The sequence below is a fragment of the Branchiostoma belcheri genome, unplaced genomic scaffold (genome assembly GCF_001625305.1).
Source record: "Branchiostoma belcheri isolate BF01 breed outbred unplaced genomic scaffold, Haploidv18h27 scaffold164, whole genome shotgun sequence".
Classification (NCBI taxonomy): Eukaryota; Metazoa; Chordata; class Leptocardii; order Amphioxiformes; family Branchiostomatidae; genus Branchiostoma; species Branchiostoma belcheri.
The window spans coordinates 420,961-444,884 of NW_017803091.1; the positions used below are offsets into that span (position 1 = coordinate 420,961).

A 23,924-nucleotide genomic window follows, 5' to 3' on the forward strand; every position below is an offset into this window, starting at 1 on the left:
TGAAAAAGTTTGATATGAATGTGATGACTTTGTTTCAGTGGTAGATTTTTGGCAAGAGGTCAGATGGATAACTGTTAGGTTTCCCCAAAGTCTCTTTAAATTTATATGATTGAAATTAGCAGAATTAAACATTCTGACCAATCACAGAAGTTCTCACACTTAATACACCATGAGTATTGTAAGTATCATACCCCCCCCCCTCATCTTTTTTTGGAATATCCTAATTGCCCCTACACGGGAAGTGGAACATTCCACTTGTTACAACAACCTTCATAAACTTGTAGCAAGCTTGTAGACAGAAGGTTATAGTCCAACCTTCTTGCTTGTACAAAGGGGTATTTATTTATTTTTTGGCATACACAACTTACTGCCAGGTCGGTGTTTATAAACAAACAAGAAGGTTGTTGCATGTAACAAGTGGAATGTTCCATCGTGAACTCTGACCTGGTTAACTCTGACCTTTGTTGGATGATGGAAGACCGGACTTTCCCAAGACTTTCAGTTTTCTTCTGAGGAGGAAAGAATTTTTGTCAAAAGAGGACTCCCATGTACATTACGAGGATCGACGTCAAGACTTACAGATATGAAGGTCAGTATTGAGTACTTGAAAATGTCTGGGACGCCCACAGGCGGTTGGAGCGAACTTTACTGTATGATAATGGATGTAGAAAAATGTAACGTTTAATACATGTAGCCTCTACTAGTAACGTTACGTGTTACCAGGCTTCGGGAGCCGACAGGAAGGAGTAGAAATTGGCCAAAATAACGTTAGAAAGATAACATGTCGAGGGAGTTGGTCCGCTAGAGAGCACATTTTGGCCATATTCTACTCTTTCCAGGCGCCTCCGAGTCCTTTTACCCCTACTAAAGTTAGTGTACTTCCATGCAACAATTAAAAAAAAAAAACTTCAGGTTGAATTCCGGGCGCCCAAATATCTTCAGCTGTATACGAATAGTCCAGATTTCAATATCAGACCGCCAGGCCACCTGTCATAATCTTCATCGTTTTCCCCAAATACAAATTGAAGTGCAAAACTACGAAAACCACGCTCTCCTTTTCAGCACTTGGTTCCAGTGCAGAAAGTGGCTTCACGTCAGCACTGGACTTCCAGTGCTGAGGCGCTCTCAGCACTGGAAAAGCTGGCGTCAGCACTGGAACCCGAGTGCTCAGGCGACATTGAGCACTGGAAAACGAGTGCTGACGACCATTCAGCATTGGAAGTCCAGTGCTGAAGCCACTTTCCGCACTGGTGCCCGAGTTCTATGTTAGTATGTATCATTTGCGCATGGACAAAATAAAGTTTTCGTTGTAGAATAGACACTCAAGTTATATATGTATCATTTGTGCATGAGCAAAATATGTACTAGTATTTCGTTGTAGAATTGACACGCAATAGACTGTTCAGCGACAACAACAACGGGGAGGCGAACTAGTTTTCAAGCACCCCGGCCCTTTTCAGGGCCACCCAACCACTCCCAAACGGGCTATATCTATCACAATCATACAACAAAGTTCAGAAATAAAGTTGTTATACTAGTTCGTTGTCACTTATACCCGTATCTTTTATTTTCTAGAATTAAGGAAAATAATCACAAGATGCAGTTTTTTTATTATGTTATAAAGTAGCCACAGACACCTTGTATTCTATAATTCAAGTTAAAGTGGCAGATTCCGGCTTATTTCGTAATCATATTATCCCTCTCAGCACTGGTTTGAAGAGCGTTCCAGTGCTGAAAGGACGTCAGTACTCGTGTTCCAGAGCTCAAGATTTTAAAGCACTGGTGTTCCAGTGCTGAACTGTCCCCGAGCACTGGTAAAATCCAGTGCAGAAGGCGTGGCTTTGTATATGAGCACTCGATCCCAGTGCTGACTGCGTTTTCAGCACTGGGTAACCAGTGCTGAGAACCCCGCTGCCGCCATTCTGCCGCGCGTTGAGCACTGGTAACCGAGTGCTGACAGGATTCTGGCACTGGAACACCAGTGCTGAAAGGATTTCAACACTGGAAACCGAGTGCTGAGATAACGTTCAGCACTGGAACACCAGTGGTGAGGGCGCTTCAGCACTGGGAAAGGGCCGTTCAGCACTGGAACACCAGTGCTCGGCTCTCGTCGGCACTGGACGTCCAGTGCTGACGCCGTTATGTCCATTGAATCAGCACTGGAACACCAGTGCGGAAGGCGTGGCTTTCGTAGACTTGCAATTGAAGTTGGCAATTTATGCATGGCACTCACAGCACTGTGCCAAAAAAATTGATACGGATTTTACAGGCTCCGTACAAATTTTACAAGATTCATATGTTTCCGAGTAATGGATTGTATGTATTTTGTAAAATTTGTATGAATTCCGTAAAATTTGTATTAAATTGTAAGCATTCCGTAAAATTTGTATTTGTATGAATACCGTGGTATTCGTATAAAATCGGCAAAATTCGTATACTAGTAAGTTCCGTAAAATTCGTGCAAATTGATTGGCACCCCTGCTGACGGACATTGGGTTGTTCCATGGAGTTAAATTAAAATCAAAATGGTTGTTCAAAGAGTACACTTTCAAAGAAATCCCGGATTGGAACGAGGGTAGGGTAGGGTTGGCAGAAATCCTGGATTGGAACTAGGGAGGGTTTGAAGCAGTTCTGGATTAGAACTGGATTGGAAGTAGGGAGGGTTTGAAGCAGTTCTGGATTAGAGCTGGATTGGAAGTAGGGAGGGTTTGAAGCAGTTCTGGATTAGAACTGGATTGGAAGTAGGGAGGGTTTGAAGCAGTTCTGGATTAGAGCTGGATTGGAAGTAGGGAGGGTTTGAAGCAGTTCTGGATTAGAACTGGATTAGAAGTAGGGAGGGTTTGAAGCAATTCTGGATTAGAACTGGATTAGAAGTAGGGAGGGTTTGAAGCAGTTCTGGATTAGAAGTAGAGGGTTTGAAGCAGTTCTGGATTAGAGCTGGATTGGAAGTAGGGAGGGTTTGAAGCAGTTCTGGATTAGAACTGGATTGGAAGTGGGGAGGGTTTGAAGCAGTTCTGGATTAGAACTGGATTGGAAGTAGGGAGGGTTGGAAAAAATTCTGGATTTGAAGTAGGGAGGGTTTAACTAAATCCCGAATTGGAACACTATAGGGAGGGTTAGAAGAGATCCTGGATTGGAATTACATGTAGGGAAGAGTTTGAAGCATTTCTGGATTGGAACTACAGTAGGATTTGATGAGCAGATGTAGGGTAGCGAATTTGGATTGTAGGTAGCTCTTGGGCTAGGGAAGAAGTGACATGAGTTTGGGCCCCCTAACAGCTTGTTCTGTAACTGCAGAAGCATTTGTTGAAAAGTATTTGAAAGACTACAAACCAGTTGATGGATCATTGTGATTTTTGTTACAGGTGGAGGTTTTTTTTTTTTTGTAATAAGTCCAGAATCGGTTCTTGACTTTTGGTTTTTTTTTTTTTTTAATCCTGGCTGGATAGTGAGTGTGAGTGAGTGTGAACCTAAACATTTTTAGGTCCAGCAAACCGGTACACAGCACTAGAGTATTCACTTGCAAATGTTTCCTTTCTACTTCTAGTGTACAACTGCATGTTCTCCATTTCAGCCCCTCCATGATGCAGTTATTAAGGGAGACCAGCACAGAGTGGCCCAGCTGGTGCAGGCAGGAGAGGATGTGGACGGCAGGTGTGAGTGTAAACTGCCTGACCTGGTGAGTCTGCTAGGGGGAGCTGCAGCTTTGTTCCCAGAATTTGCTGGAGGTGTGCCACATGGTAGCAGGGCTCTAGCCAGAACCAGCACCAGTTTTTCTGTCGATTCGGTAACTTTGCAGTGTTTGGCGGAAATATTTTCCAACCAATCCGTCAACCCTGACAGACAAAAATCAAGTATTATATAAGCAAGGACATTATACATGTCCTTGATATAAGTCAGTATTTTTAGTTACATCAGAAGGTAACATTTCAGAGGACATATATACATCATTTAGATGAAGACCTAATTTGCATAATCAATTCCAAGGAAATACCATACAATTCCATAGTGATAAAAGATCTCGGACCACAGTTTCTAATATGATTTTGTGAGTCGCATGACACCCTAAGGCTGATGGGATACAATTCTGCCAAGAAAGACATGCGGGAAACTCATGCTAACTTCGGATAGAGTTTTGTAAAATTGATAAGGAATGAATTATAAGGCCTCGGTCATAAAGGTTTATATCATTTTGGAATGTTGATACGATATTGTGCATTTCTAGTCTCTGAAGTGCAACTTTTTATAAAACATCAACTCAAGAAAAGTCTACCTACCTACCTACCTAGTCCCATGACCGACACTGGTCAAGAAAAGTCCACGCTCCAAACAAATAATTTGCCAACTTTCTTTTTTTTCTGCACCTGCACCGAGAACATATACATGTAGTTCCCCAAACATGTCCTTTTTCTCAAACGACAACCTTGTGCTGCCGTAAATATAGAGTGATTTACTGTAAGAGAAGCACTACTAGTACATGTACGTGGAGCCTCTTTCTGAGAGTCAGATTGGCAACAATAGTGTAAAAGAAAACTTCTGAACCAATATTGCTATCTAGACCTTGAGGGGAAGTGAAACGATTGTCTTGAATTGTCTGGAGTGGATATTTGATAAAAATGATTTAATTGATACTCTGGTAAATCTATTGATATAATATAATAAATAATATTAATACTAAGTGTTCTAGACAGCCTGAAATACTGTTACTGTGTACAATATTGTAACATTCCTTTACTCCTTGTTACCATACAATGTATTTATGAAAATGCAGTAACACATAGAGTAAATGGATATATAAATGACTAACGTTAAATTAAAGAACAGTAAAGGCAACATTATTATGATAGCAGAAAATTGTAAATAGCATTGGACACACTACTACTGTAGTGTTATAATAAAGTAGTAATCCAGTATTTTGTATGTAGTGAACTTTAAGGAAATAATGTTTTACAGTCTTTTCTAAGGCTTTAAGTTGATAATGAATATGTGTCTCCTTATAAAATGTGTGTCTTGTTATCCAATGTTAGAAACGGGCCCATGAGTTCACACCACTACACTGTGCTGCTGCAGTCGGTGACCTACAGGTCATTGACCTGCTGATCAATGCTGGTGCAGAAGTTGACAGTCAAGATGAGGTATGGAAGAAACCATTGGTGGTTGTTCTTATTTGTGTAGTGAGAAATGATCATGATTTTTAGACAAAACTTCAAAAGAGGCAGTCCTTTTGATGATCATTGTATTATAAGGCACAACAAAGCTGGTTATTCCTTTTTGACCATTTGAAGAGTGACAATCACATTAGATTTCATGGTTTGAACATTTCTTTACAGCTGCGTTTTGAAAAGCTTGCACAGAATATGGGCTTAACACAAAAATGCAGTCATACACATGCATCCCCAAACAAACACACACACACACACACACACACACACACACACACACACACACACACACACACACACACACACACACACACACACACACACACACACACACACACACACACACACACACACACATACACACACACATACACACACACACACACAATTGCGTTTTAAAATAAGTTGCTGATTCTTGTACACATGATATTGTTGGTAGGTTGGCTGCAGTCCCCTGCACCGTGCTGTGTGGTACAACAAGTTTGATGTGGTTCAGGCTCTGCTGTCTAAATATGCTGCAGACAAAGACAAGAAAAACTTGGTGGGTTGATTTAATTACTGTATATAGATGTAAAACATTGACATATCATTTTGCAATATTTCTATCTACATGTCACAAACAGAAGGATTTGGTTGAAAATTCCTGAGTGAATCAAATTCTTTTGGAGAACAGTTAATAGAACATTCATTGATAAGTGACTGTTTTGAAAGGTAGCAAACACATATCTCCAAATTTTTTACGTGCACTGTACGCCTTGATCACAGATTGATGAATGTTCTACTAACTGTTATCCTATACGTGACTGATGAACCTCTTCAAAGAGAACAGTTAAATTTTCACTCCCGGGTATGTTCCTTCCCTTTCAGGAAGGTTACACACCCGTGCACCTGGCTGCTAAGGCTGGTCATCTGGAGATTCTGAAAATCCTCCTGAAGACTGGAGTGAATCTGGATGTAGTTGACAAGGTAATATAACATGTACATGTATACTGTTCTCCAGTCATGGACTATCATCGCTGCCATCCTCCTTAAGAGAACAATGATAGAACAATCAGACTAAATCAGTTAGCTTTTAGGAAGTGAAAGCAGGTCTTACCAAACAGCTATGTGTAGACTACACGTTACAGGAATAGACTAAGTGTGTAGAATTCTTTCTATATTGGGGAATCTTAACAGGTAGAGTCTGCAGTATGAAATATCTGACTAAGTCCTGAGATACAAAATTAAGTAAAATCTACATGTATACACCAGAAAATATTGTATTAAGTCCAAAAAACAAGATATCAGAGACTTTTATTATATATAATAATTTCTTGTTTTATTCATTAGGCCACACCAAGTAAATTTTATGGATGACGTCCGCGCGCGCATTGATTTTGGCCTGTTCCTAGAAAAAAAACAAGAGTCCAAAAAGACCAAAGAGTCACGACAGTGCCGCAAATCGTTACATTGGCGTGAAACCCGTAACGCGGAATGGGTAGCAGACCTGCAAAAATGTGATGAAAAAAACAGGACAGGACGACAACTGCTATTCCACCTGATTTAGTGCTGCTTTGATGATGAATAAAAGACTTCTTGCTTCTTACACTGTGTCACCTCATTCAATTTGTGTCCTAACATTTGTCGTCTAGTATATTTCTAATCTAGGCATCTTGTTTTTAGGACCCTTCTTGTTTTTTTTTCGCCCTCTCGCATTAGATTTAGGGTCTCCAAAGGACGTCATCCATAAAATTTACTTGGTGTGGCCTTATTGTGAATGTCTCTGTGTATTTCCCACGGTACCTTGCCTGGTCAAAGGACCCAGCCACTTCCTGCTGGCTTATGGGCTGAACTTCCTTTTACTGTCATCACTTCCTTCAAACTTGACCTTAAGGTCAATCTGCAGTAACCAAATCCCCTTTCCTGCCAATGTACTGCATTCACATACCTACAGAACCAGACAAACACACACAAGTAGAAAGTAGTACCTCAGTAATTATTGCACAATAGTGATTCAGAGAGTTTGTCAATCTGTTCAAATTAGACTTTGACCAGGTGGGTATGACAGCTGCTGACCATGTTGTTTGTTGACCAGGTGGGTATGACAGCTGCTGACCATGTTGTTTGTTGACCAGGTGGGCATGACAGCTGCTGACCATGTTGTTTGTTGACCAGGTGGGTATGACAGCTGCTGACCATGTTGTTTGTTGACTAGGTGGGTATGACAGCTGCTGATCATGTTGTTTGTTGACCAGGTGGGTATGACAGCTGCTGACCATGTTGTTTGTTGACCAGGTGGGTATGACAGCTGCTGACCATGCCAAAGAGAGAGAACATCTGGATGCTGTCAAGCTGTTGGAAGAATACAGCAGTAAACAGGTGATGCTCTCAACTGTTTGTTTGTTTGTTACCTCACTTGTTTAGTGAATACAATATCCATTATGTCCTGTTGGTTGGAAATTTAAAGTAGAAGGACACTTGAGCAGTATGGTAGACTGCATTTATAATCTCTACATTGTACCTGCAATGATATCTCTTAGTGTCATTATTAACTTAAATAAATCTACTACATGTAGTATGAGTCTTTTGCGTTGCGATGTGGGTTTCCCTGAGATTCTTGGCAGCAGTTGGCCAGTCTTCACACTACGTTTCCAAAAGACACTGTCCAGCAAAGCAGACTGAACCAATTGTTCTGGTTCTACATGTACTTTTCTGAATCCCAAAACTTAATTATATTGGCAACTTGACATTGATTTTGGACTAGGCAGGTTATAGTACATATTGATGCTGTGTCACAGCATCAATATTCTTTTACCACCCCCCAAGTTCCCTCTCCTCTAGATTGATTACGGTCAGGTAAATCATGACTCAGTTCTCAAAAAAACATTGGACAAATTTGAAAGCGAGGGCCCTTAAGAAATCTTTGGTTGATCTTTTGCAATATGTTTCTGGATATTGTTAATTCATAATGTAAGCAACTTTGTTTTCCATTTGGTTGGCCAACAAGTGACTTTGATTTCTGGCAGTCATCCGTGTTGAAATTCATGCTTTCAAAATCATGCACTAAAAAAAGGTGACAGCTATTAGGAAATCTGGGGGTGATCTTTTAAGATCTCTTAAAATTAAAATATGGTCATGTGTGCATGTGAGTGGATACTTTGTCAATTTTCCACTTTAACATCTAAAATTTTGCTCAATTTGAGCCAAACAAATAACCTGGATCTTCAGCAATGCTGTTGGAACCATCATTCCTATTATCCCCACCATTTTTGCTCTTCCATTTTCAGATGTAATTTGAATCATAATGTAAATCTGTATGTCCATAGGATGCTACTGCAGCTGATAGTGACAAGACAGTCAGACTGACAGATCGCAGACTCTCCCGCATTCCAGAGGATGTCTTGGAGAAAGAAGAGACTGAACACTTGTTTCTGAGCAGAAACAGGCTCAAGGTGCTGCCCTCAAGCTTCACAAGGCTTGGCTGCCTGACCAAACTTTACCTGGATAACAACTGTCTGTCAGCATTTCCTACAGAACTGTTCGCTTTGTTAGAGTTAGAAGAGTTGTCTTTAGCAGATAACAATATTGATAATCTCCCTGAGCAGATCGGCAGATTTAGTAAGATGGAAACCTTACTTGTGTTTGGGAATAAGTTACATTCATTGCCTAGCAGTATTGGCAGTCTGACACATCTCCAGTCCTTTGATGCACACAGAAATTGTCTTCATGAGCTGCCCACAGGTTTTTCTCAGTTGCAAAACTTAAAGAATCTTTACCTCAGTCAGAACCAGTTGGAAGAAGTCCCAGCTGTTGTCTTAGATGTTGGGACTAGCCTGCAGGTTCTTGATGTAGCCATGAACAAATTAAGACATCTTCCAGAAGACATTGACAGACTGGAGGTTCTGGAAAGGATTGATGCAGGGGAAAACAAGATAAGTACTGTACCGAAGAGGTTGTGTAACCTATCCAGACTGCGCTGGCTGTCTTTAATGGACAACTGCATCCAGGAACTACCGAACACGTTTGGTCGGCTAGCTTCATCACTCAAGTACCTCAGCACCACCAGTAACCCCCTAGTGCAGCCGCCGTACGAGGTTTGTGAACAGGGCATTCAAGCCATACTGAAGTACCAGGAGGAGCTGGAGAGATGTAAGGCTGTCGTGCAGCCCAGGATGAAGATGGTGCTGCTGGGCAGTCCGCTGGCGGGAAAGACAAGTCTCTGCCACGCCCTGATGGAGAATAAGTCCAGGTTAACCAGAGAGAAGGACAGGACACACTGCATGGATGTGACGCTGTGGCAGGCTGATCAAGGTCTCCAGTTTGAGGTGTATGACTTTGGGGGCCATAAGGTGTACGACTTTGTGCACCAATTCTTCCTGTCTCCGTTAGCCATGAATGTTATAACAGTGGATTTGGAGCAGTACACGCCAGCTGAGTTTGAGGAGACAGTTGGGAAGTGGGCCAAGGCTCTGAATGCCCACACTCCAGGTGCAGTCATCCGCATGGTCGGCACTCATGTTGACCGCTGCACACCAAAAGATGTGAGGCTCAAATGTGAAGACATTTGTGACCAGCTGAGAAGTGATGAGGAGAAGCAAGTTCAAATCATCCAGGATCAAATGAAGATCATCAAAGACGTCATCAGTGATTCCAGCATCATTGACATTGACCACCCGTTACATGGTGTCAGCAGAGAGAGAATGCTAAAACGGTATCACAAGCTCAGGGCCATGTTAGAAAGCCGGCCAAAGTTGCCGTGGTGCGTGGCCCCGGTCAGCTCAGCCGATCCCCTCAAGGGAATTGAAGACCTCAGGAAAGAGCTGGTATCATTGGCTCTTAACAAGGATGTTTTCCCAGCCCTGCGCCGGGTTCTCCCGGAAACCTGGGTGCGTCTGGAGCAGCGCCTGTTGGCTGAGAGGAGGGAACCTACGCTGTGGCTGACCTGGGCCGAGGTGGAGACGTTAGGACAGGAAGTGGGACTGAGCGCTGACCGACTCCATCCAGCCATCGCCTACCTGCACAGGAGAGGAGTCGTGCTGCACTTTCACGACATCCCAGACCTGAAGACTGTGGTGTTCCAGAACCCGGCCGGGCTGACGGACATCTTGAAGCAGCTGTATCACCACGACACGGACACGCTGATGAGAAACATCGGCAGTGTGACGCTGGACCACATCCAGCAGAGGCAGCTTCAGGAGGACCTGCTGAGGTCTGGCCTCATGTCTGTAGACACCCTGCACCATCTACTGAAGGGGATGAAGCAGCCACCAGACAACATGGACATCGTGGTCAGGCTGTTGGAGAGATTTGGTATCTGTTACCCAGTCCCGATGAGTGGACCAGGCTCCATTGCCAGGGCTTACAGAGTGGAGAGCTGCAGCATGTATCAGTTCACCTGGTTTCTCACCACACACATGCCTGCTGATGTCCAGCAGCTGTGGTGTCCAGTGTGTCCGCAGCAGCAGGACCAGCTGACCATTCTGTGTGTGATGAGAGGCTTCACTCCGTGGGGTCTGTACGAAAGGTTCTGCGCACAGATAGACCCACACATAGGCAACCGGCAGGACTGGGCAGATGGCATACTTGCCTCCTTCGGTGACTACCCGCTCCACGTGACACGTGAAGTCAACAAAGAGAACAACCCCAGCATCACGATGGCGACTCGGTTTGAGACAGGCCACGTAGACAAGGCGTGGGAGGGCCTCCTGAAGGTGTACGGAGTACTTCGAAGCCTTCTGAAAGAGTGGCCTGGTCTTCCTTACACTTTCTGGATCGGCTGCTGCCACTGCTTGAAGAAAGAAGATGCGACAAAAGAGCAGCCCCACTACTTTCCAGGCGACTTGTTGAGACAACGGCGCCCCCTAGGGATCCAGAGTCTGAGGTGCAGACGGTGTAGTGCGTCTGAGACAGTAGACATCCGCCTTGTGTACCCTCCAGCTGTAACAGACGGCCAGTCAGCACAAAGCAACAAGGCAGGGCAGACTACATACATCTATAACATCAAGGATGCCTCCAATGTCCAGATAGGAACAGGGAATGAAATCAGAGTATCAAATGCAGGCAGAGAATGATTACTTGTAGCTTGGACTCACTAATGATTGGAGTAACTCTGACTGTGTCATTCTGAACAAAAAGTTCCTGCTGACAGTTGGAACCTTTATGTGGCTCAATGTGAGACAGCACTCACACATTTGACTAATGACCAAGTGTCATGCATTCTCCAGCATTAAGTGAACATAACAGTAGTCATAATACCAACTAGTTTGATTCCTAAGGTCTTTAGCTCATTTATTTTTCTGGTTTTCTGATTCTGCCTCTTAACTCCCTTCTGATTGGAAAGAAAAAGAAGACAAACATCTCATACAGTCATACTGAGGATATGAATCAACCCCTAGTGCTGAAGGTATCTGCACCATCAGTGGGACAAAACAACAGACCTTGTCTTCCCAGTTGTAACAGTTTTTCCCATTCATCTGTTCACCAAAAGTTCAAGATTCATGATATTAACCATATTGGTATGATGACTTTGTGGCTCCTATGGTAGCATTTTAACATTTTGCCTGCCCATTGATCAAATTTGTATTTGATGAAAATCCGAGAAACAAAAAAATTGGTAACGTTATATATAGTCAGGTTCCTCACTTACTCAATATCCAGGCTTATATTATCTTTTAAAATTAATATTGTACTTTGATACTCTAGTATTTTGAAATAAATAATAATTAAGATTATAATTGTAATTAACTATGATGGATTTTCAGATACATTTTGTATGTAACTAGTGGGTATAGCCGCACAAACTCTAGAGAATTATTTATAAAAGTGACTGATTACTCAGTTTGGGTGTTGCAATAATTTTATTGCAACAGAAATAATCTCATGATGATAGAACAGTTTCTATCTATTGGAAACACCAAATAACAACACATGGTGAGCATGAGCTTGAATGACAGTTGATATTAGCCATAATTGAAACTTTATTCGCAAAATCATGCCCGAAGGCTAATTGTTTTCACAATCAAGTATCAACAGGAAACAGGTAACAACTGTCTGGGAAACTTCTACTTCTACTACTAAGCTATTATGGGGTTAATAGCAGGGTCTGATTTCTCTGAATTAACATGAACCAGCTCCAGATCTGTTCATTCAGAAAACTGTTAGGGGTGTAATTTGATATGTTACCTTTACATCAGTTTTTTTTGGTCATTTTTTATATTACAAGTATGCATTATCACGTTTATTTGGCAGCAGTTGGTGATCACAAATATGTGTTAATGTTCTAATCTGTTAAACTGCTGCAAGTATTGTTGCCAGACACCCCCCCCCCCGACACACAACAACAACCTTAATGTATCTGTACTTAATAATCATGTTCTGAATTATGATTGATGTACATGCTTAACCCTTGTACTTCTGGCATATTTTACACTATATTTTCAAATAAGTTGATGTCTTAGGCAGGCCACAGATCCTTGAATTTTTTTGCCCCGCAGTGGTGTAGTTACTTAATATGCATTCATTGCGTTTCGCTGAAGTGTGATGCTTTGCACGACAAATGTCCCCAAATTATACACATAACAGGACGGACACTATATTATAGTGCAACTCATATATATGGGATGGGCAGAACAAGAGTTTGTACATGTGCATTTGTGTGCACATGTTGCTGCACATTATGGTTTGATTAGAAAAGTTATGTTTTGGTCAGGTCAGCAATGAAAGACGGTAACATTACACAACAGCTACCTGTTATGTAAGTAGTTATTAATAATCATGTAGATTAAAATTTGTATCTTGTTATTTGGCATGCCAGTATTCACTTGCCAGTATTGTATTTGTGTATGTACTTCAGAGTTGCTGAACAGATGTTGCCTATATTTTGTTATTCAGGCATTGATCATGTTGTTAAAGACAAAAAAGAAGTCTTAAATTTTTACGAAGCTCAATAATGCACACAGTATTTCTTACAAATTATGATTGACCGAAACAATCTTTTAAAATTATTTGTGTATACCGTAGATTTTCCCGATCTAGATTTTGATGATATGAATTTTCATCAATCTGTTCAATAAACATGAATCCCATAATTGCTTTCTCCAGGTAATCTAAAATTAAAGGAATAACTCTCCCTTCTGTCTTAGACCTGTGTCATATTTGATGTACATGTACAAGGTACAGAATGTACGGTTATTTTTTTACGGTCACACATCTTCACAATGATATTAAGCCAGAACAGTTGATTATACTCCTTTTTGCAGGCTGAATATATTAATAGTAGAAATAGGCCTAAAAAGGGGATATAATTGGCCAGAGAAGGTGGCCGGCCAGAGAAGTTCCGTGCAGGCAAACTGGCGGTTCTCTGGCCGGCCACCTTCTCTGGCCAATTGTCCCCTTATTAGGCCCATTTCTACTATTTATCCAGCCTGCAAAAGGAGTCTGGTGGAAACTAGCAAAACATACTAAGGCCACACCAATTTCATTTGTTGGTTCTTGGATTCGCCTCTTCATTTTCTTCTGATTTGCAAAAAAAATTCTGGTTCTGAATCAACTCAAAAATGCTCATATTTTGCTCCCAACAGTTGAGGAAAGTCATTTTCTTCCTAGTTGTTGCAGTTTTTCCATCTATCGATGCAGTGGTTTGATGATTAAAAGTTCAAAATTCGTTGTTTAAATATTAACCCAGCCTTTTGTGTTGACTTCATGGCTCCAATTGTAGTATTTGGGGCTATAATACATTGTAGGATGCCTAGACCTGTTTTTATTTTTTTTCGCCCTGTCGCTTCATATTTTTCTGAAAAAAATCCGAGAACCAACAATTAAATTAGTTTGGCCTTAGTAGTAAAAAATATATTTCACAAATCTTTTGATTTGTATACAACCAAGCTTGTGAGTTTGCAGAATGTCAGAATTGTTCAACAAGTCCATTCTGAAAATAAATAAACTGGACCAAATGACCAAATTTGTTGGGTGTTTTTTACTTTTAATATCTAAAAATATAACACAAAATTGTACCCTGCTGCATTAGATGGTTCACTGAGACCTGCCAATATCAACCAGTACCTAGAATTAGACAATTTGCACATTGATAAAGAGGGAAAATTCTGGTAAAAATTGGCTGCTTTGAGCTCACAGACAGCACTGCCTACTGATGATGAACCCTGTCCTTGGTGCTGAACACCAAATCCACCGGACAGACTTGCACCAGACCAGGCCCTGGTGAAAGTAGCCGAGTAGTTACCAGATGTTACCCTGTTGGTGGTGGAATAAAGAGCTGTAGTTTCTTAATTATGACTTACCAATATGCATGATGGAGATATATTTCATGATTTTTTTTTCAAATTCTGCATGTAATTCACATTGGAAAGTGTGAATGATGTTTTCTCTTGATTTTTAAGAGAAAACTTTTCATCCTCTTCAATCTAATATCATAACCACTTTGAATGTTTCTATTTCGTATCATGTTTTATTTTTATGTGATTGCAATTAGCCCTTTGTAATAAACAAAGTATTATTACTACTTTGAGCACGTGTAAAGTAAAGGAAGAAACACCAGTTTCAGTAATCAGCATTTGAAACACCCACTCTCGCCACGCAAGTCATGTTTTCTGTGAGACTTGTGTTAAATGCCAGGTTTCCCCTTGCTCAGGTTATCTTTTTTTTTTTTCTTTTAAAGTGACCTTCTTTAAATTTTAACACAGCAGCCAAACTGTCCCTCCTTGGCCTGAGAAAAGAAGTATTTTGAACCCTCAACATGATTAACAATACAGGTGCTAGGGTAGATTCAGCAAAACAATGTCTCATACTTGGACAGAACTATGGACTGCAATAATTATTGTAAAAAAAAAATCATGTTCTCTTAATATAGCCAGAAATCCAGCTTATATATGGATATGGGTGCTTCCCAATTAGACTAGCTAATATTTCAGGCTAATAAAGACAATGAGTTACTGTATTCAACAGAGAAAGCATGAGTTTAAACAAAATATGTTCTAAATCTAAAATACCTGTTTCTTCTGGTTGTGGAAGGAAGTCTTGTATTTTACTCAAAGAAAACAATTTGATATTACTGTTCATGACCTTCCTTGCTCCTGAACTAGTTACCAAAGAAACACAAACACATGTAGCTGGGAGAGACATGTCATGTTTGCACATTGAAGAGTACAGGACAGTAAAGACACCTTCAACATTACATGAATGATGCGGGTGCTAAAGATAATGTTTTGCACCTACAATCTTTAAACACTGATTGTCTGTGCTTTCTATGGGGTAAAAATGTACAACATGAAACAGAAACATTATAAATAGTATATTTCCTAGTCCTTACTGACTGTAAATACAAAACACTGATGTTGCTGCTACCTTAACAATACTTTTCCTCCTCTGTACATTGAGTATACAAAAAAGGTAAGAGCACAAAATAACTGACACTTTTTTGGCAAAACACTTTTCGCATTTGCAGAACATTAAAAGCCAGTAAAATAAGATTGCACCTTACGTCACTGTATTCTCATCATTTCATGCTGAAAATACATCAAAAGAAGTAGACAAACTTTTTTTCACCAAGCTTTGCAGCAAGAAGCTTAAGGTTGAAGCAGACAGATCGAAGGAACAGAATAATACACCATTGTATACAACATGGAATATAGTACTGTTAGTCATGGTACAGGCTGTGTTTTTTTTCACTGGATGGATCTGTTTAAATCAAAATGTTTCCAGACTGTACAACAGTTGTTGATCTATGGAATACTGTCATACAAAAGTGGAGTCAAACACCCATCCACAGTGCTTCAAAGTGTTTTGTTCAGATTTCTCCTGTTTCATGCTGGATTTCTGACTCAGAGGAATTCCTACTTTTGAGAGGAAAGTCAACAATCTATTTTAATAATTCAAGATAATGTCCTTTGAAGACAAACAGGAAAATATGGATATATATCAGTACTAGTTCTGTATGATCAGACTAGTAAACCCACAACTACATGCTCTCAGGAAAGATGGAATCAGGGGGAGGTCATAAAATATCAACTACAAACTTTGAAGACAGACTCCAATGTTGTAGGGAAATTTTACCATTGATGTGAAAACAATTCTTTTAGACTGTTTGACCAATGTACTATAAATGCCAACATGTACATTTGTAACTGTTTACAAGACGTACCTGTAGTAAAATACACCTAACAAAAATCCAAACATAGACAGGAGAATCTCAATCTTTTGCAAGAGGCATTAGTCACATTGGGAAAAGACAATATTACATCAAAATCCCAGGGCTTGTTTCTTACTGATTCCTGTGTGTACTGTGCCTGTAGCAGAGCTCAGTCAGGAAGCATGTTGGAAATGAACCACAACATCATGGGCAGGAGAAAACAATTAATGTACACACGGAGATACCTCCATGATCCACATTAACAATAAGCACAGCCAGAGCCACACTGGACTATGTACAATAGCGAACATTATACACATTATCTCTAGTTATATGTAGCTCTGCCTCCGAGTTATTTGAAAGATCTCATCTAGATTTCAGGTAATAAACAATTTGTATTCAAATGACATTTGATGACTACCAATTGAACATAGATTTTATCATAATTATTAATATTATGATAATATATAGTTCATCATTCAATTTGTATGTACTGATTCGAGATAAGTTACCACGAAGCTTAGCATGTTGTCACTGGTTGATTGTCCAGGTAAGAGTTTACTGTTCATATTTCTGATTGGTAGGCTGAGTCCAATCTTGTGATTGGTTACAAACACTATCCAATCAGAACAATTTGAGGCAATGAGAACATTCAAGATTTTTGCTTGCTTCAGCAGAGTTAATTATGCATTTTTTTTCATTACAAGTACCTAAAATACATTTTTTTTTTACAAAAGTTACTGCAATAATTCTGATCTGATTGTCAGGACTGCTTACTTATGGCTGCTTCAGCTCTAAAACAAGACCACACATATCCTCTAGTACAATTCTAGTAATATATAATCACAATAGATTTACCAAATTTGGTATTCTGATTCTTTTTTTACACAATCAGCAATTGTGTCAGATCTAAATAAGGCTGGCCACAGAGGGACAAAGATACAAGGTGACATTTGTTAATGGTAGAAAGAAAAAAAACTCGCTCAAACATGTAGCTGCACATGAAACATATCCAGGGTAAAATTAGATACAGGTAAAAGTTTGAATGATTTTGAGACTTTTTTGTGCTATTTTTCTGTGGATATCTGACATGACATGCACATCAAATCTGTGCAAATCAAACTCATACATGTATTTGTACAAAAATGAATCACCTGTGAGCACTGATGATGACTTTATGTTGCAATCAAAAGGTACCACTGACTTGTACTACATTATTACAAGTGTTACTACTTTGTCAAAGTCACAACCCAGGGCCAAAGGCTCCAATATTGCTGCTACGGTTTCACATCGGATTTGTACATTTTTGCAAGCAAATTACATGTTCAGAGATTATGCAGATTTTTCACAAAGACAAGTGAGTGGTCCTTGACAACAATAGATGTCGACAGTGGTGAGGGGAAACGGTGCTTTACAAACAGATGGAAATTTTAAGATGTAATTCTGAAAATCAAGGACATTGTGTGTATAATGTCCTTGTGAAAATTTAGAAACGTTCTGCTGTGACTCACTTCATGATGGGTTTCATGCAGACATGCAGGACCATCATTTGGAACCCTGGCTTTGCTATGTAGGTTATGTACATGTACAGGGATGGCAGAGTGACAAACTGTGTGCAACAATTTCAATAGAATTTTGAAGACCTGGACAACTGGAATTGCTGTGAAACTGTTGACGCTGTTACATGTAGGAGAGAACACCAGTATTTGTATTATATAGACATCATGGCTTTCCCCAGATTACATTAACATGCTACTTGTACTGTTGCACAGAGAACATAAGCTACGTATGCTTAATACATGTACTGTAATTCACATTAGTGTAGTTTGTACTTTGTATGCAAGACTTTCCTGGCAGGGAAGAAATTCTTTTAATCTGTGATACCAGCTGTTCATCACGTTAGTACGTCACTTTTTTCACGCAACAAACTGTTTTATTCAGCTGACGTTTTGGTCGTTTTGACCTGTTACCTTCCTCAGGGTAATTCTGACTAGTTCACATTGCACAGCAGCACAGGTGTTGCTGCTTATAGATGGGTTCCCAAATACTGTGCGTTTGGGAACACATTTGCGATGTGAACTAGTCAGAATTACACTGAGGAAGGTGACAGATGGTCACCAAAACGTCAGCTGAATAAAACACTTTGTTGTGTGAAAAAGAGTCTTTTATTCAGCATCTTTGAATGGCTTACACAGTACTGACCACTCTTGTATCAAACTACAAGCTGCCAGTCAACCTAATGACCTCTACAACTCTGTAACCTACATGTAACATCTGTGTCCATAATATCACCAGGGTCCATAATATCGCCACCTTGAGAAACAGTGTGCTTAAAGATATTTTTACTGCAACACACCCTAAGTATGTACATTTGATGTATGAAGGAGTGCATACCAAAAGTGTGTTGCAGTAAAAATATCTTTAAGCACACTATTTCTCAAGGTGGCGATATTATGGACCCTGGTGATATTATGGACACAGATGTTACATGTGGGTAAAAACAACTGCATTGTATATAAGAATGAACTTCATCTGTACATGTGCATTATATCTGAGTGGCAAGAGGCAGCCTGATACACGTAGAACTCTGTATGAGGCAGAAACATTTGATACTTGTGCTGTACATATACACGTTGATTATTCATCATCTGTACATGGATTTTATAAAAGAGAAAGCTAAAAGCCCAACAACGAGGAACAAAGATGCCAGGCACTTCACGGCACAACCTTTACCATAAAGACATCATTTAGAAAGCCATAAGACTACTACATACTAGCCTATCAAGGCTGCAAACTACATGTACTGTATATCTAACTTTGCCCATATACATGGCTGTACATTACCGGTAACTGAATAATTGTCACTGTTTTTTTGCTTTGTCAAATCTCAAAAATGAAGAGACATCTGCATGCCTTACCTGTCATGGAGAGGTGGACAAGAAACCAGTTCAACCTACCTCTGAGGTAGGGACTAGTTCATATAAACATCACACAAAGGACAAGTTGTCATTGAATGACACTGATATACTGGTGCTGTCTAGAACTGATAAACCCACTCCTGTGGTGCTGTGTCTGCTGTACCTCAGCTGTCCAGCAGAGTGTTGGCTACTTTGGAGAAGGAGAGGAGCGGCCCTGCCACATGGTTGGTCTGACCCAGCTCCTCTGGTGAGTCTGTCCTCTCAGATTTAACTGTTGCTATCATCCCTGGCTGAAGAAACAGAGGAAATATAACCTGTAACATCATAATATGTAATCTGTACAGACATACATGTCCTTAAATTGAAGTGCCATTGTCACCAATGGTACTAACATACAACATTTACATGTATATACACTACATGTACCTGATAACACTCAACCATGCTAGTCTGTACTACACAATGAAGAACACATCATTCCAATGTAAGAGACCATCTGATCCAATCCTACGAATAATTTGTACAGTTTTTTTATTTCTGCTATAAGGTAATTCAATTAAATACCATCCTTGATGTCACACAGTGAACATGGCAGCTGTGTTCACTAAGGCCACACTCAGCCAATTTTAAGGATGACATCCATACGCACATCGATTATCGCCTGTTCATCAATCACTTCCTCTGAGGCTCAAACCTGAGTGCCATCCTCCGTAGTCCATGGTATGGCCACACCAATTCAATTTGTTGTTTCTCAAATATTTTTCAGAAAAAATATGAAGTAACGGGGTGAAATAAAATATAAAAAACAGGCCAAGGCACCCCATTAAGGCCGGAAATGTTATGAAATGAGCCATGAAGCCAAACATACCAAGCTGGTATATATTAGCTGGTATACAATAGATTTTGACACTTTTAATGAAATGAGGTTGCATTGTTACATTGAAAAACTTTAACAACTAGGAGGAAAAGGACTTTCTTCAACCGTTGGGGCCAAAACATGTCTTTCATTGAGCATTTTGCTGTTGATTTAGAACAAAAAAATTTTCTCTTTTTGCAAATCAGAAAAAATGGACAGGACAAATCCGAGAAACAACTTATATTGGTGTGGTGGTGATTTTGGAACAGTACATTTTCACAGGGAAGACACGGGAAAAGAAAATACCTTTGATAATACACAGGACTGACAGGAGTGAAATTCCTGCATTTGCTAGCAAATACTGGCGTCACATGTGTGATATTTTGCTGGCTTTACATGACATCTACATGTAGCAAGACAAGGCATTGATCATCTTCCTGGACAGAAGTTGCTACGGATTATTTAATTACGTTCGTTAACTAATTATGTAAACGAAACCTAATTTGCATGATTAATGCTATAATAATTTCATAGTGGGAACTGCCAGCAATTTATACTTCCTGCATTTGGAGTTGAAGGTTGGCATCATTAAGCATAACTTATTCAAACAAGGGCCTCATTTGCATAATTTAAGAGGAAATGATGCTAGAATGGCATTCTTTGTTATAAATAACACTGACTTTGGATGGAGATTGGGATTAACAGATGACATAATTTATGCAAATGAGGATTTCATTTCATAAGGAACTAGAGTCCCACGATCTCATACCTTCGCCAAATGATGTTGATCTTTATGACTGACAAAGATGATTCCTTCTGATTATGCAAATAGGATCCTCATTTGCATGAATTATATCAGTTGATCATATTCTCCATCAAAAGACAGCCTTGTCTTAACAAAGAAAGCCATTCTATCATTTCCTCATAAATTATGCTAATGAGGTCCTTATTTGAAGAAGTTATGTTTAATGATGTTCACCTTCACTTTACATTCAAATACCCCAAGTATGAAATTCCAGGCAGTTAGCATTATGGAATTATAACATTTTCTCATTAATTATGCAAATTAAGTGTTAATTTACATAATCAATATCTGCCTGTGTTTCTCTCATTCTCAATTACATATGTCACAAGCTTGAATAGTCCTATAATGTAATGCAGCTGATTTATAGAATTTCGCCATTAATTATGCAAATGACACCCAGATTTGCATAATTGTCGCATAATTATGTCAAGCGTCACTTAAGCTACCTACATACCAAAAATCACGACGATCCGTCCACCGGTTCCAAGAGTTATCCTCTTCTGAATATTTACAAACAGATAGCCCTGCAGTTTCTGAGCAAGCCACTAGGGTGCCCAAACTCACCCAAAAGACCTACCTACCATACAAATTTCGTCACCCCAGCATTAGATCATGAGATATCAAAACCGGAAGTTCAGCTGCAGTACCATAACAAGCCACTAGGGGGTCCAAAATCTAATCATTTCCAGGTCTCATCAAGACCTACCCACCTACTTAATATCAAGATAATCCATCTAATCTTTCTCGAGTTATGCTGTTGCCACACACACACAGACACATGGCCAGCAAAACATATTATTAACCTTCGTCAATTCTTGGCGAAGGTAATGAGAAACTTAATAGTTTGTCAGTCGACTAGTCGTGAAGGTTAAGATTTGGCAAAGGTAATTAGGTATGATATCGTGGAACTCTAGTTTTAGAACACAACTGATTTAAAATCTGAATCCTATTAATATGTACATATCTTGAATGGTTTCTGTTTTGTGTAGATTGACATGTTGGAAAAAAGTGGAAGGAAATAATCTGTTTTCCTGTCTTGACTCTACATTTAATTATAGACTTCGATAGACTGTCCTATACATGTCATTTAATTTTCCAGTAAACCAGTGCCCTTACCTGTGGTATGTCTATCTGTGGATTGGGCGGCAGGTGAGATAAGCGTTGTGTGGCCCCGCTCATGTAGGGGAGTTCCCCTAGTGTGTACCCAGGGCAGGCCGTGTGCCCGTGGGCCACATGGTTCATGCCCCTCCCTGCCGACAGCCACTCTGCAGCGTGCAGCGGGTCAGGGCTGATGTGGTTGTTGTGGTTGGGCGCCGACAGATCCGACAGCGTCACGGACGACGAGTACGGCGGAATCCTGGCGTCCGTCGTCGTGTGCAGGATCATCTCCCCCGAAAATAGCACGCTGTTTGTCGGTCGCTCGCCGTAGCCGTTTGCGTCGATCTTAGCGATCTTTGTTTCCCGCGAGTTAACGTCGATGATTTCGTCATAACGGAGCGGGGCCTCACTCTCTGCAGTGAGCAATGCAGAAGTCAGGAGATTAGAAGGGTAAGAGAGACTGACGTCTCCCTGGTACCTACTGTCATAATCATTGCCATGGACATGTTCATACCCACCGCCTTGATACATGGAGCGAGAATGTGTATCTACAGCTGGACTATACTGAGAGTCGTTCCAGTACTTGTTGCCATCAGTGCTAAAGAGGTTTCCTTCCTCGTTGGCAAATTTGGCAAACTCGGAGGTGTATCTCTCCGGAAGGGCGTCTCTCCTGCTGACAGTGTCGGGGTAGGGTGTGTCCGTGTGAGTGTACACGGCCTGGGGATATACTCCGTTCTCGCTTCTGTGTCCATTCCTCGGAGGCTCGTAAAAGGAATGTGCCATTGCTGGCGCGGGGGGGTTGGGGGGATATCTGGGATCCATCGGCGGCGGCGGCGGGTGGACGTTGGGAGGGTTCCGGCTCCTGCCGCCGGCTTGGTACGTCACGTCAAACTTGGGCGGCAGGGCGGCCTTGCTGGACTTGGCCCGTTTGGACCGCGGCTGAGGATCCTCCATGCCGGGCATTTTGGACTGGGAGCCATACAGTATGGCCACCCCCGTGAAGGGGAAACGGAATGGCTCGGGCCGCTTGTCGTGGTAGTCCTTACCCTCGTCATCACTGCGGAAAAATAGAAAAGACATCGGTCAGCACGTGATGCCATGTTAGGCCACAATAACTTACTTCTTTGTTTCTTGGGCAAGCAGTAATACATGTATGTGTACGAGTCAAGCAAGAACTCAAGATCTTCTTTGAATTGTACTTAAGTCTGTTAGAAAGTTCATATTGATATTGTGGTACTTGTTAGCCTATTAGTATGTTATATTGTGTATGTTTAATTTGTGTATCTTTCTGCACCCGATATCAGCCATGCTGCCTGGCTGGCCATTGTATTGCCTCGTTGCAACTGAATTAAAATGTAATAAAAATAAGAACTCAAGATGGAATCACAAGGCTGGAAGGAAAATTAAATTCTGTTATATTCACTCGCTTAAGAGTTTCTCCTCAGAATCAGTTTTCATGTTGATGTTTCTGTTCAGCATTATCCTGATAAAACCCAAGAACTACAAAATGTACTGTAACAAACTACATTGGTGTGTGCTTATTACTGATATCACATTTCAAACACACATGTATACAAGATCCTTTTAAAGAATTTGGTGCAAATGTACTATGTGGAAGTGCATGTTGTATGTGGACATTTCTTTTTTTTTGGCTGTATGAACAATGTGAATATCAACATGTATCTATCGCCTTACTTACAGCTGAAGAATGAATGCAATGATGCACAAGTGCAGTCCCATCACACTATAAAATTCCCCTTTTAAAAAGGGGCTATAATAAAAAAATATACAAGACTGGGAATACATGTAGTTCCTTTCTTTGTCAATTTCTACAAAATTTTGGTACATTTTGTGTTTATCGTTCATAATGGTGTGTACTATATTGTAATGGGAATGCCTCACTGTCAGACTTAGCCTGGGTACCATCCTGGTTAGTTTACGTCCGCTCCTACAGTCGCTACCG

At 40.5% G+C, this 23,924-nt stretch overlaps 2 protein-coding genes across 3 annotated transcripts in view; one reads left to right on the forward strand and one right to left on the reverse strand.

Moving 5' to 3' along the window:
* Nucleotides 1–290: 290 nt before the first annotated feature.
* Nucleotides 291–12,376, forward strand: LOC109466375 (malignant fibrous histiocytoma-amplified sequence 1 homolog). Its single transcript, XM_019764088.1, has 7 exons — nt 291–589; nt 3,575–3,679; nt 5,028–5,135; nt 5,602–5,703; nt 6,030–6,128; nt 7,437–7,520; nt 8,468–12,376. Exons 1-7 carry the CDS (start codon nt 584–586, stop codon nt 11,210–11,212), a joined length of 3,249 nt encoding a protein of 1,082 aa, XP_019619647.1. The 5' UTR covers nt 291–583; the 3' UTR covers nt 11,213–12,376.
* Nucleotides 12,377–18,775: 6,399 nt separating this feature from the next.
* LOC109466370 (aryl hydrocarbon receptor-like) overlaps nt 18,776–23,924 on the reverse strand; it is a 68,710-nt gene continuing 63,561 nt past the window's right edge. For both annotated transcript variants that reach the window (XM_019764082.1, XM_019764083.1), the window contains exons 11-12: nt 21,980–23,018; nt 18,776–19,492 (exon numbers count right to left, since the gene is read on the reverse strand). In XM_019764082.1, coding sequence (XP_019619641.1) covers nt 19,367–19,492; nt 21,980–23,018 — 1,165 coding nt within the window. In that variant the 3' untranslated portion in view covers nt 18,776–19,366. The remainder of the gene's footprint in view (nt 19,493–21,979; nt 23,019–23,924) is intronic.

Excerpts from the sequence above, each read along its gene's own strand:
- LOC109466375 (XM_019764088.1), top strand. Across the intron at positions 3,680-5,027 it reads AGTGTAAACTGCCTGACCTG|AAACGGGCCCATGAGTTCAC; the intron begins GTGAGTCTGCTA and ends ATCCAATGTTAG. Across the intron at positions 7,521-8,467 it reads AAGAATACAGCAGTAAACAG|GATGCTACTGCAGCTGATAG; the intron begins GTGATGCTCTCA and ends GTATGTCCATAG.